Genomic DNA, 13,575 nt, shown 5'->3' on the forward strand with positions numbered 1-13,575 from the left:
GATGACTGCTGTGGCTGTCACTGTTGATCCCCAGCCAGACAGGTTGCCACTGCCTTAGATCCAGAATTCCCTATAGAATTTTCACCAGGGCATTTTCATGTTTGACCTGTAGACCTCCTTTGTAAGAGCAGTTGGAATATACGGCTGGCTGCTCCCTTTCCTTTCACTATATGTGTGCCACGCCCATGCCAGTCCAGCCGCTCCAATACAGCCTAGGCTTGCTGAACAGCTAGGACCTCCTGTAGCTGGGTTTCTGTTGCTCTGCCTCTACAACAGGTGTCAGCAGCAGCAGCAGCAGCAGCGATGTAATGTCGCTATTTGCCCAAGAAAGTGGGCTTCCTCCGAGAGCAGTATGGGTTAGCAGGCTACAGAAAGACCAGTGAGCCAGACACGGGTAAGACAGGAGCCTGTCACAATCAACCTAAGACAGAGAACTTGCATGCTGAGGCAAGTGTTCTTGATGACAGGTAAGATGTGAATTTGCGCTTCTGAAACCCAAGACAGCCCTGGTCTAATTATATAGAAAAGAGGGAGCTGTTGGGGCTGCAGACCCTCGGACCCTTGACTTCCTGTGACCCTTTGCCTGCTGGAGTGAGCAGAGTAAACAACCTGTCTTCCTGTGCCTGCTCTGAGCACGAGACCCTCATGAGTTCCTGATGGCAGGGGAGTGGTTTCTGGTGGGTTTTACAGCTGAAAATTCCAAGAGCTGGGGCATGGCTATCAGTTAAGGATCCCTATATACGCTTTCCTGGCACACAGTAAAGTTGGCATCTTTGTGTGTTTCAATCTCCAATCCCTTGCCTGGCTTGTGAACCATCCCGTAGTGCAGGCCCTACCCTGGCCTGCATAGACACCAGGCTTGGCAAATAGCAGGCATTCGAAACTGAGCTACCGTGTGGCTTGAATGACATGTCCCCCATAGTATCCATTCCCAGTTGGTGGCACTGTTTGGGTAGGTTAGGAGGTGTGACCTTGCTGGAGGAAGTATGTCAACTTGTGGATGTGGCATTGATGTTTCAAAGTCACGTGCCATTCTGAGTAGTCTCTTTGCTTCCTGCTTGTGGTTGGAGATATGAGCTCTCAGCTTGCCGTTCCATGCCTGCTGCCATGCTTCCCCACAGTGATGGTGAGGGCCTCTATCCCTCTGGAACCAGAAGCCCAAATTGTAGCACAGATAACAAAAACCCAGATTTTACATTTGGCACCCAATGTTTGGGGACAAATTCACGAAAAAGCCACCTGCACAGTCTGGAGCTGCACCAGCTAGGCTTTCTTTTTTCCCCCCAAGCACACACATTTAATCCCAGCACTCGGGAGACAGAGGCAAACTGATCTCTGTGAGTTCAAGGCCATCCTGGGATATAGGAGGTTGACTCAGCCTAAAAGAGAAAGAGAGTCAAGCCGTGGTGGCTCACACCTTCAATCCCAGCGGTAGGAAGGTAGAGACGGGAAATGATGTGGCTGTGTGGAGAGAGGAAGATAAGGGGGGAGGAGACAGGAGCTCAGGATTCAGTCTGATGATTTATAGAGACAGAATCTTACCCCCTTGGTTCTGAGGATTTCACAGAGGTAAATTTCAAAGAGGCCGGCTGCTCTGCTTTTCTGATCTTTCAGCTTTCACCCCTGAATATCTGACTCTGGGTTTTTATTAAGATCAATTAGAAATCATGCTACACCTATCAGCTGGCGTCAGCTCCCAGGTACCTCTCCTGCCTTGAGTAAGAGACGCCAACCACTATTAGAAGAGCAAGCAACTTCTCATGGTTTTGCTGAAAGTGACCAATTGTTCACTCTCCTCTCCACCTTCCCCAGCCCGAGTTCCTGCTGCTCACAGTGTGTTATCCTATGCACGATAAATGTCTACACACTTCTGAGTTCCCAGTCTCTACTTTCTTTGCCATGATCTTATGGTTTCTTCCTCTGGGTTCCTCTACATTTCCTGCTATGATAAACATGAACCACTGTAGCTGCAAGATGTAACTATCTTCTCTCTAGCTCACCTTTAGTGGTATCTGTGGCTATTTTGTCTTCTGCATTGAAAGCAGGCAAACCAGTTCTGTGTCACTTTGGTCCAAAGGCCATCTGACTAACATCTGCACAAATCCTCAAGGATCAGGCATGCTCAGTTGGCACAGGGAGCATCCTGGCTTAGCCAGCTAGAAACTCCAGTCCCCATTAGCCTGACTGAGTGGCTTCTAGTCCCTGTCACCACCATTGTGCCCACTAGGCACTTCTGCCTCCCACACAGGCCCCTAATAGTCCATAACCAGAGGGCAGGACTTAGCTGAGTGGAGAAGGTAAGAAAGCACTCCTGGTGCCGGCTTCACTGTTGTGGAATATTTAACTGTGTAAGGATGTGTTACATTTGTTTATGCTGTTTGTTTAATGATGTAAAGATGTGTTGCCTCTGTTTCACCTTGCCTGCCTAAGGCACCTGATTGGTCTAATAAAAAGCTGAATGGCCAACAGCTGGGCAGTAGAGGGATAGGTGGGGCTGGCAGGCAGAGAGAATAAGCAGGAGGAAAAATCTAGGCAGAAGAGGGGAGAACAAGGGAGAAAGAGGGACACGTGCAGGCCAGACGCCAAGCAGCTGCTGGCCAGACACAAGACCGGTGAAAGTTAAGATATACAGAAGGAAAGAAAGGTTAAAAACCTCAGAGGCAAGTCGGAGATGAAGAGAAAAAGGTCAAGTTAAAAGAGATAGCACGAAATGAGCCTAAGCTAAGGCTTGGCATTTCTTAAGTCTCCATGTCATGATTTGGGAGCTGGTTGGTGGCCCAAAAGAAATCCTGCCACACTTTAACCAAAGGAAAAACCCATGTCAACTATCACCACCATTATAGTATCCCAACAACAGTCCAGACCATCACCTAAAAGGAAGTAAGTTTACTCCCAAGACTAATCTCTTCACCACTAGAATAGTAGAGAAGACGAAAGTCACAAGGCTGGAGAGGCAGCTTGCAGGATAGAGTACCTGTCAGGCAAGCACGAAAACCTGGGTTGGGGCCACTGGCACCACCACATAAATCCATAAACCCATGCACAGCATGGCATGCACCTGTCATCCCAGCATTGGGGAGGCAAACACAGGTGGATTTCTGGTGCTCATTGGACAGTCATGCTAGCCAGATCTGTGAGCTGCAGGTTTGGTGAGAGAGCATCTCAGAAAGGAAGGTGGAGAGTGAGGGAGACAGCCAGCGTTGACCTGCAGCCTACACACAAGCAAGCGCAGGCAGACATACTCATGCATGCAAAACAAGAAGACTGAAGAGTCCTCAGGACGATCAGTTGGGTACTCGGTCAACCCAGATCCCCCATTCAGTGGGAAAGGGTTTTTAAATCCATCACCCCACTTCACATTTTACTTGAGTCTATCTTTCCCCCCAACACAACTGGCCTAAAAACAATCTCTCCTTTGACTCAAGGTACTGGCTTGCTGCCCACAAGCCTGGGTCCCAACTTCCTACCATTCAAGTGACATTTTCTCCCTCTTAGGACAGGGGTAAACGGAGGACTTAGAAGGCTATTGTTACAGGTTCACGAATTCTCGAACAACAGGTTTAGAGCAATGCACTGAGAAAGCAGCAAAACCCCAACCATGTTAGTGAGCAGTACTGCATTTGCTCCTCTGCTGGGGGAGGGGGGTATTTCTTTTGTTCGCATTATAATTTATTTATTGGTTTCTCATGTAGCCCTGGCTGGCCCTGAGCTTGCTATGTAGAACTCTCTGGCCTCAAACTCAAAGACCGACCGGCTTCTGCATGGTCTGCCATACCCTAGAACTTATTTCATTTCTCAAGCAAGATTTTAATTTGTTTCCCAGGCTAGACTTGAACACCTGGGCTTGAGAGGTCCTCTCGCCTCAGCCTCCCAGTCACAACCAGAGACTCAGGAATGCCTCATCATGCCTAGCTTTTCTCCTTATTTTTGAAAAAAACAAAATGAAGACTCTGGCACAGTATTTCTTAAGATACAGCCAATGAGAGGGAAACATTGGCATTTCCTGTGCACCTGCTTGATAGCAGGCTAGCCACTGGGGAGCTACCCTGGGGGACAGGTATTTCCAGCCACTGAAGCATAAAGGGAAACGGGGTGGAGCTGGGGAAGCAGGAGGGAGAGGCGAATCTGAACCTACAATGCACACCCGGCATGTGAGGAGCTAGCTTTGGGAAGGGGGTGGGAAGGGGGCCACCACCCCTTCACACTCGTGGCCATCCAAGGCCTAACAACATACAGTTTAACAGACCGAGATTTAGGCTCTCTAAGGGAGCATGAGTTCAAGTATGTTGTTCCTGGGCCGCAAGCAGGGACAGGCAGGTTAGGTCATTGAACACCCTCCCAAGTCAAACAGGAGGAGGAAGCAGGCAAACACTGATCACACAGGCCACGTGTGGCCCAAAGAGACAATACGCTAGACCACTGCCAGGCTGTCACTGTCCAGAATGCAGGCAGGGAAGCCTCTCTCCACCACAGGTCGTCAGGGTAACCCGGGGTGGGTCATTCTGCCTCTCTAGGATGCTGGTTCCTATTGTAACATCCAGGAAACAGGGGCTTGAAGTTGTCAGGAAGGTGAAGACTCATTCCCAAATACCCTCGACTGGGAACATAGTAGCTGCTGGCTTTTGTCAAGAGCGTGGGCTCTGGATTTCTGACCATGGAAGTTACCATCTCAAGGAGACCTATGAGTTCTTCAGGCACTGGTTGACTCCTATACACCTGTGTCCTTCATTTGTAGCTTTGAGTAACAAGAGTAACTCCCCTACAGGAGGGTAGTCTTGGGAAGCTCACAAAACAATGGATGTAAGCTAATGCAGCAGGGGGTGGCAGAGGGGCCAGCCAGGAGCCTCATAGGTAAGAGCACTTGCTACTCTTCCAGAGGACCCACATCACTGCCACAGCCACCTGGAACTCTAGCTCTGGGGAACCCAACATCCTCTTCTGGCCTTTTAGGGCATCCGCAAACACATGGCGTATACTCACACATAAATAAAATAAAACAAAATTTAAAAAGGGATACAACAGTCTCTACCACACAGCTGACACTCAAGTTTTCTTTAATTTTGAGACATCAGTTTCATTCAGAAAAAAAAAAAATTACCCTAAGAGATACACACCACCCTTACCCTCTTGCCCATCAGAGCCCAAGGCCTGCTTCCCAGACAGCTCATGCCCAGGGCTGTAGGCGACAAGCCCTTAACAAAGCTGCAGTGTGCAGTCCCTCCCAGTGACCTTTTCCTAGTAATGGCTTTCCCCTGGTCTAGTTCCTTGTCCTGTACAGACTCCTGGGTCTCAGACCTGGTCAAGGCCTAACACTCTCTCACGTCCTCTGCCTCTGTAATCCCCCTGAAAAGTACCAAGGATGGAGATGCACCACGCAGACCCGGGCCCGGGAGAACCACCCGAGGCACTTTGCTACAGAGCCATAACTCCTGGAGGAAGGCAAGAGGTGAGAAAGACCACCTGTGAGTGCTGTCCCTGTCCCTGGCGCTAACTCACCTCCAGCTGGCCTCTAATCCACCGGAGTCAGAAGCTCCTACGTGAGTTGGAGGGACCGAAGTCAAACTTCTAAGCAAGCCGGAGGAAAGGCGTCTTTCCACCGTAGACTCTTAAATTGAGAAAACGCTTCCCGAGTTACCCTGCTGCCTCCAGAACCCCAAATGAGCCTAAGAATGGCATCCGGTCGCCCGAGGCCACCTTTCAACCTCAGCCGCCCCGGCTCTGGGCACTCCCTCACCGCTACTTCAGTGCACACCCAGGCGACAGCTGCGTCAACAGCAGCTTTAGGGATGGCGTCCCTGGGGTTCGGGTTTTCCTCGTTAAAATCTCTGCACAGAGCGACTCGGGGCCCCAAGTCAGCAGATTGTAAAACTCCTATAAAACTCAGCACCCGAGAGATCTAACGAGGCTCTGCCAGCTCCAGCGTGCCCACGTCACCAAACGCCACCGAGAAGCGTGTCTGGGGGAGCTGAGGACTCCGTTCGCAGCTGGGGGTCCAGCTCCAGCTTGCGGGTGCGCGAGCCGGGGCGTCCTCACCGACTCTGGACGCGGAGCAGCTACGGAGCAGCCCTCTCTGCGGGTCCCCACTGGGACCCTCACGCGCCCGCCCGGAGCCCGGCGGCGCGCACGAGCCGGGGACCCTAACCTCAGGCCCCGGGACCCCACGCCCAAGCCGCGGCCGGCCACTTACGGTTCCATCTCGGAGCTCCGAGCTCTCGGCCGCCGCTGGCGCGTCCCGAGCCCGCCCGGCGTCTCGCAGCCGCCGCAGCCGGAGCCACCCGCGAGGCCGAGCAGCCGGCCGCGGAAAACGCATCAGAGCGCGACGCGCGGTCACGTGCGCGGAAGCGGCGGTCCGGCAGGGAGGAGCGGCCTCCAGCAGCACTCGCGCTGGACACCTGTCACGTGGGCGATCGTCGTGGACAGCCGAGGCTCGGGTCTAAAAATATCCGAGGAGTACGATCCCAAAGACCCTGTCCAGGTCCCCAGACACTCGTCGTGGCTGCTTCCGCTTTCCTTCATCTCCGAAAGTGGGGGCGGGGGAGAAGTATGTAAGGAACTCTTAGCAGCTCTCTAAAGTTTACTGCCGTTAAGGCGTCAGCACGTGCCACGCTCTCATTAAACTAATGCCCGCCGGTTTCTGATACCCACAACCAGAAGCCGAGGGAGACGAGCATGCCCAGTGCAGCCTCTCACCCTCCAGCCTGCAGGGCTCAGGCCCAACTCTTCAGCCTCCTGTGTCTCCCTTCACGTTTGCTGCACCAACCCCAGTCACAGTGAAACGGATGCTGGTTCCTGTGGGATGTGTTACATTTGCTTCTGCTGTGGAACATTTGTTTAGAGATGCAAAGATGTGTTGCATCCTTTTATGTTGTATTTGTTTAACTCTCAGAAGCTGGGTTACTTGGTCCGTCTAAAACATCTGATTGGTCTAATAAAGAGCTGAATGGCCAATAACAAGGCAGGAGAAAGGATAGGCGGGGCTGGCAGGCAGAGACAATAAGAAGGAGAAATCTGGGACAAGATGAAGGAACTAGAAAAGGAGAAGAGGACGCTACCACTTAGCCACACAGCCAGCCATAGAGTAAGAATGAAAGTCAGATATACAGAAGAAATGGTAAAAGCCCAGAAGCCTAAAAGTAGATGGGATAATTTAAGAAAAATTTAAGAAAAAAAAAACTGGTTAGCAACAAGTCAAACTAAGACTGGGTATTTATAAGCAATATTAAGTCTCCGTATGTAATTTCTTTGGGAGCTTCGTGGCGGTTCCCCAAAAAAGTAAAGATCCCAAACAGTAAAAACAACCAACGGCAGTATTTGAGGTGCGCTATTCCAACTATCCCCGCTGTTGCCACGTGTCACTTTTTATGTGCCTCCCCCCTTCCAAGATCTGACAGCCCAGCACGGGAGACAGTGCACCCGTGAGCATTAAGCAAATGATTCAGGGGTACTTGCTGACTGACGAGCGATAGACCCACCTGTTTTCTAAAATCGGGAGAACTGGGGAAGCCTTCTCATGGGATCAGAGACAAGAAGAAGGCAGGGGCCAGTGAGTGCCTCACCTTCCGACTAGGGACAGCCAGTGGCTCTGCTTGGCCTGAACCTTCTCATAGTATAAGCACTGAGAGTCCTACATCCTGAAGACACCCCCCGCCCCAGGCAGGCAAAGGTCAACAGCAAGTCACACCCTGGTCCCTGGTTTTTATAGTTGTTGGTTGTTTCTGTGAGTTATCAGGCAAACCTGTCTAAACATTAAAAAAAAATGTCTTTAGCTTTATTCCCTCAAGAACATAACTAGGGACAGTAGTCTCCGTGTTAATTCCCTCAAGAGCTGAACGAGGGACAGTAGTCTCCGTGTTAATTCCCTCAAGAGCTGAATGAGGGACAGTACTCTCCGTGTTAATTCCCTCAAGAACAGGGGACCTGAGAGATGACAAAGATGGGGGTGGACAGAAGAGCACACTGAAAGGTCTGAGGTCTGAGGTGGCTGGAAGCTTCACCACGCATAGCTGATTAGTCTACAGGATAGTGCCAGAGAAACTACCAGAAACTACCATCTCTCGGCTTGTCCTGTGGCCCATGGGTTAAGGTCTAGCCTGCACACCCAAGGGACAATCCCGGGCCAGTGCCTTCAGGCACCGGGCAGCCCATCCCTCTGTCAGCACTACTGTGCCAGGGTCTGTGGTGGCAGAGGCTGGAAGCCTGGGGGTTTTCACCAGCACAGAAGAAACAGAGTGAAATGAGGACCCAGGGCAAGAATCAAAGCAGGGACAGTACCAGTCTGAGCAAGGCCAGGCCTGAGGAGCTGGCCCTCAGATCCTGCACTAGGAAACGGGCTGCTCTGGAAATGTCAAATGAGGCCTTTGGACATGACTAGTAGTCCTTGGGCTTTCTTGAGACTCCAGCTGCAGGTGGTGGCCTTGTCTCCATGGTAACCTCAGGGAGTGCCTACCTGAGGGAGAGAATTCCTCCAGGAGAGCAGGCAACCTGAGCACTGGGTAGGGAATCCCAGTATTGATCCAAGATCGGGGGCAACGAACCCAAAGGGCAGAAGAGCAAATTAGCTTAGGACGGTGGGTCGCAAAATGTGCTGAAGTGAGACCACTTGGGGAGCTTTAAGAAACCTCAACCCAGTTAAAGCAGACCAGAAGTTCAGCTTAGGATGGGTGCTTTGTGGGGTTCCCCCCAAGCTCTGGATACTCTGTATCCCGGAGAGAAGTAAGAAATCCTAGTCATAAAGGCTGCAGTGCCATCCCTGGAGGGTGACAGTGAGTGACACTAGCTCTCCCTGGCATGGGCGACTATGACAAAGCTCCCATCTCACTGCTGTGGAAAGGACAGTGATTTACTCCGCAGTCACCTGCAGGAGGATGCAGAAGCTGGCTACCCACAGAAGCTTCCAGTCTCCACAGTGGCCATGAGACCAGGTCCATCCGCCCTTCCCAGAACTTAATCCCCCAACATGGGACTGCACCCTAGAGTCATCACTGACTGGGGCAATGGCACAGTTAGCTTTGCTTAAAGATAAAACCCTGTCTTAGAATCCTGCTGCGGTTTGGTAGGGAAGCACAGTAGAGCGTTGCTCGATACACTGGCCCAGAGCAAATGGCCAACGCGGCTTTTTGCTGGGCATGTGGGTGTATGGAGACAGGCACGCACAGCCTCCTTGCTCTTTCCAAGTTCTGTTTGGCTCCTTCATTCCACAAGGAGCAGAGCAAGACAGGGAGTGCCCACTGGCTCCCACTGCCCCCACATTACAGAGGCAGCACTCACAACTGGGGGGCCTCCAGAGGGAGGAGGAGAGGGAGGGAGTGAGAACCAGAGCGAGCAGGCACAAGTACCTGTGCTTCTGGAGGGTGGCCGGTCCTCAGCTCAGCCCACTTCCTGTGTAACAAATCAAAGGCTGCTCAGTTAGACCACAGTGTTCCATACACTGCTGAGGTAGGGAAGGCTGAGGTGAGCCAGTCCTAGGCACAGGATGGATGTGCCCAGCTACAGGACCCAGAGTCGAGAGGAAATCCTCTGCACTAAACCAAACAACTCAAGAACACACGGGGGGCGGGGTGGGAAGGGGTACAGAAAGTTCCAGAGGAGCAGTGACCTGAGCCAGCAAAGCCAGGGGACTTCCCAGGGTGCACTTGGACTACAAGTGGTGGTATTAGAGCCGTCCACCTACAGGACCTGAGGTGGTGGCCCGGGGAGAGGGAACCTCCTGATGCGCTTTCCTAGGAGGCTGCTATGGTTCAAATGCAGGAAAGTAATTTTTAAAGTTATGGAGGCATTCTTGATATTACTAAGACATTTCTGGATAGGACATGAGAGACTATGAGACAGTTGTTATTCTAGAAAGAGACTTGGGGTTTGCGCTGATGATCTGGTTGATAAAGTACTTGCCACACACGCATGAGGACCTGGATTCCATCCCCCAGAATCCACAGTGAACAGTCGGGCACGATGGCCGTGTGCTTGTAATCTCAGCTCTGGGCAGGCAGAGACAGGTGGCCCCCTGGGGCACAATGGCGAGCCAGGCTAGCGGAGGAGACAGTGATGGGAGATACTAGAGAGAGAGGGGTGGGGTGGGAGAGCTGGAGACAGGCTCAGTGGGTAAGACTGTCTACTATGCAAACACAAGGGCTTGAGTTTGGATCCCAACACCCCTGTAAAAAGCCAGGCAAGAAAGAACATAAAGTTGGGTGTTTAGGGAGGTGGGGAGGATAGACAAGGATTTAGGGAAGGGGAAAACATGAAGGAAAAAATTTACATAAAAATTAGCTAAAAAAAAGCCAGGCAAGACTATGTAGGCAGGTCCCTGTAACCCCAGCCCTGTGGGCGCAGAGATGGAGGATCGCTGGGGCTTATTGGCCACCAGCCTAGCCAGGTTCAGTGAGAAATCCTGTCTCCAGGGAGCAAGACTGAGGGTAGGAGAACAGGACAGCAAAGCCCTCTCAGGACTTCTGTGTACATACATGGGTGCACACACCTGCACACGTACAACAAACACACATATACCACACCTGCACACATACACCATACACACACACACCACATCAGCACATACACACACCTGCACACACACATACACACACCACACACACACACATACACCACACCACACACACATACACCACACCACACCCGCACACACACATACACCACACCACACCCACACACATACACCATACACACACCACACCTGCACACATCCACATCCACACACATACACCACACCCCACACACAATACACACACCACACCCCACACACACATACACACCACACCACACCCATACACCACACACACCACACCCATACACACATATACACACCACACCCACACACACCACACCCGCACGCGCACACACATACCACACCACACACATATATACACTATACCCACACCCACACATACACATATACCACACCACACCCATACACATACACCATACCATACTAGCGCACACACACCACACACTCACACACATACCACACCCGCACACATATACCACACACTCACACATACACCATACACTCACACACACCACACACACACACACACACACACACCAAATCTGCACACATACACCACACACTTACAAATACACCACACTCACACATATACTACACCTGCGTGGGGTAGGAGTCCTTCTATCTATGTGTTGTTTTCATTGGTTAATAAAGGAACTGCTTTGGCCTGTTGATAGGGCAGAACTTAGGTAGGTGGGGAAGACAGAACTGAATGCTGGGAGGAAGAAAGGCGGAGTAGGAGAGAGACACCATGTAGCTGCCAGAGACAGATGCTGGGAATTTTACCCAGTAAGCCACTGCCATGTGGGATACACAGATAAATAGAAATGGGTTAAACTAAGATGTAAGAGTTAGCCAATAAGAAGTTAGATCTAATGAGCCAAGCAGTGATTTAATTAATACAGTTTCTGTGCATGATTATTTTGGTTCTGGGTGGCCAGGACGAACAAGTGATCATCTCCTTGTAACACCCGCACATATACACACCACACCTGCACACACACACGCCACACATACACACCACACCTGCACATATACACCACACATACACACCACACCTGCACACATACACCACACATACACACCACACCTGCACACACACACCACACCATACTTGCACATACACACACACCACCTGTACACATACACACCACACATTAACACATACCACACCTGCACACATACACCACACATACACACCACACCTGCACACACACATACACTACACACTTAACCTCCCCCTGCCACACTTCAAAAATAAAAACACCCAGCACGTGGTAGGCAGAGGCAGGCAGAGCTGAATTTGAGGCCAACCTGGTCTACATGGTGAGTTCATTAGCCCAGGCAACATAGTAAGACTCTCCCTAAAACTAAATAAAAATAATATTTAAAAAAGAGAAAAACAATCATGAATTCTGGGCCAGTAGAGACTGCAGAGAGGTACAGGTCAGGAATAAGTAAACAAATACTGTGCTCACCCCAAGGCCCTCATAATTCATAATTAAATGTTATTGAACCACCAAGCAAGAGGTTTGATCGTGTGGCTTCAGCTGCTGCTACTGCAGCTCAGGACAGGCCCGGGGGGTTGAAGGCTTTATGGACATGCCTGTATCATGTGGAATATGGACGCACAATGAGGTACACAGAAGAATGCAATGTAAGATGATGGGTGTTGGGGTCCCAGAAGGCTCAAGTCTCAAGGAAGTATGTTTTACACCTAGTCTAATTATTACCTTTCTCCTGCCTCAGTGGCACGGGAGCAGAACTGAGAAAAGAAGACCCAGCCAAGACAGTGGAAAAGGACAACAGGAGCCTGCTCACGCACAGCAGAGGGGTGACGGACCTGGCCGCCAAGTAAGCCACCTGTCCTGGGGTCTGTGGATTGTTGGGGTACTCCACATACTTAATAGGAACCTGTATCCTATACAGGAGACAGATGTGTCCAGTATCTGTGAAAGGGGTGATCTGGAGCTGTAGTTCAACAGTAGGGTGCTTGCCTAGCATGCTTGGGGCCCAGGCTACATCCCCAGCACTGTAAAAGTCAGGGTGCACAACTTTGAGCTTGAAGTTGTGTTTGGAAGTTCATGGTTGAGGTGCAGAGCACTGGGATAAAAACTGGGCAGCGGAGCTGGGGTCTCCTGCATCAGCAGAGAGTTGGTATGGGAAGTCCTTCTGCATGTGTGTTGCTTTTATTGGTTAATGAGTAAAGAAGTTGTTTTGGCCAGTGGCTTAGCAAAATAGAGCTAGGCAGGGAAAACTAAACTGAATGCTGGGAGGAAGAAGGCGGAGTCAGAGAGACGCCATGTAGCCTCAGCAGAGAACGACAAGCTAGAACCTTGCCGGTAAGCCACAGCCATATGGTGATACACAGGTTAATAGAAATGGGTTAAATTAAGATATAAGAGTTAACCAGTAAGAAGCTAGAGCTAATGGGCTAAGCAGTGATTTAATTAACACAGTTTCTGTGTGGTTATTTCGAGTCTGGGCAGCCGGGAACAAACAAGCGGGCTCCTACAACAGAGAGTGACTTCCATTGTCAGAGCTTCCTGGGTTAGTATGAGCCCTGGGGAGCTTGCAGGCAGATCATTGGGTGTAGTTCTGACCAGACCCCTGCCACTGCCAAGCCTTCACTTCCTTACATGTATCTCCCTTCTCCCTGAGACGGAGAACCTCCTCCTCTGATGTTTCGTGGTCTGTGGGTCTCTGTACCATCACACACCCTGTAAACTCGGTGTCCTGCCCACTTGTGGACACAGGACTTGGTTACATAGCTTGGGTCACAGCAATCCTTCCTGTATTCTAAATAATGGTTCCTTACAAACTACAGGTATGGAAAACACTCTATCCCACATGCAGCAGGCCCAGGTGAGGCATCCAGAGTTCCTGCTGCCAGCATCCCCTCCTCTTCCTCCCTGTGGAGGCCGATAAGGATGTCACTCTGCTCCTCATTCAGTGAACAGCGAATAGAGAGGTGAAAGCTTTGCTTGGGACTAGAACTTAAACTTCAGTCCCACCTGAGTGTTCTGTTTTCTGGCCCCTTGCATCGTTCACTGAGAAAC

At 50.9% G+C, this 13,575-nt stretch overlaps 1 protein-coding gene across 1 annotated transcript in view; it reads right to left on the reverse strand.

Moving 5' to 3' along the window:
* Positions 1-6,331, reverse strand: part of Tmem181 (transmembrane protein 181) — a 42,841-nt gene extending 36,510 nt beyond the window's left edge. The window contains exon 1 of the mRNA XM_038338728.1: positions 6,188-6,331. Coding sequence (XP_038194656.1) covers positions 6,188-6,195 — 8 coding nt within the window. The 5' untranslated portion in view covers positions 6,196-6,331. The remainder of the gene's footprint in view (positions 1-6,187) is intronic.
* Between the last annotated feature and the right edge of the window lie 7,244 nt (positions 6,332-13,575).

The sequence above is a fragment of the Arvicola amphibius genome, chromosome 8 (genome assembly GCF_903992535.2).
Source record: "Arvicola amphibius chromosome 8, mArvAmp1.2, whole genome shotgun sequence".
NCBI lineage: Eukaryota > Metazoa > Chordata > Mammalia > Rodentia > Cricetidae > Arvicola > Arvicola amphibius.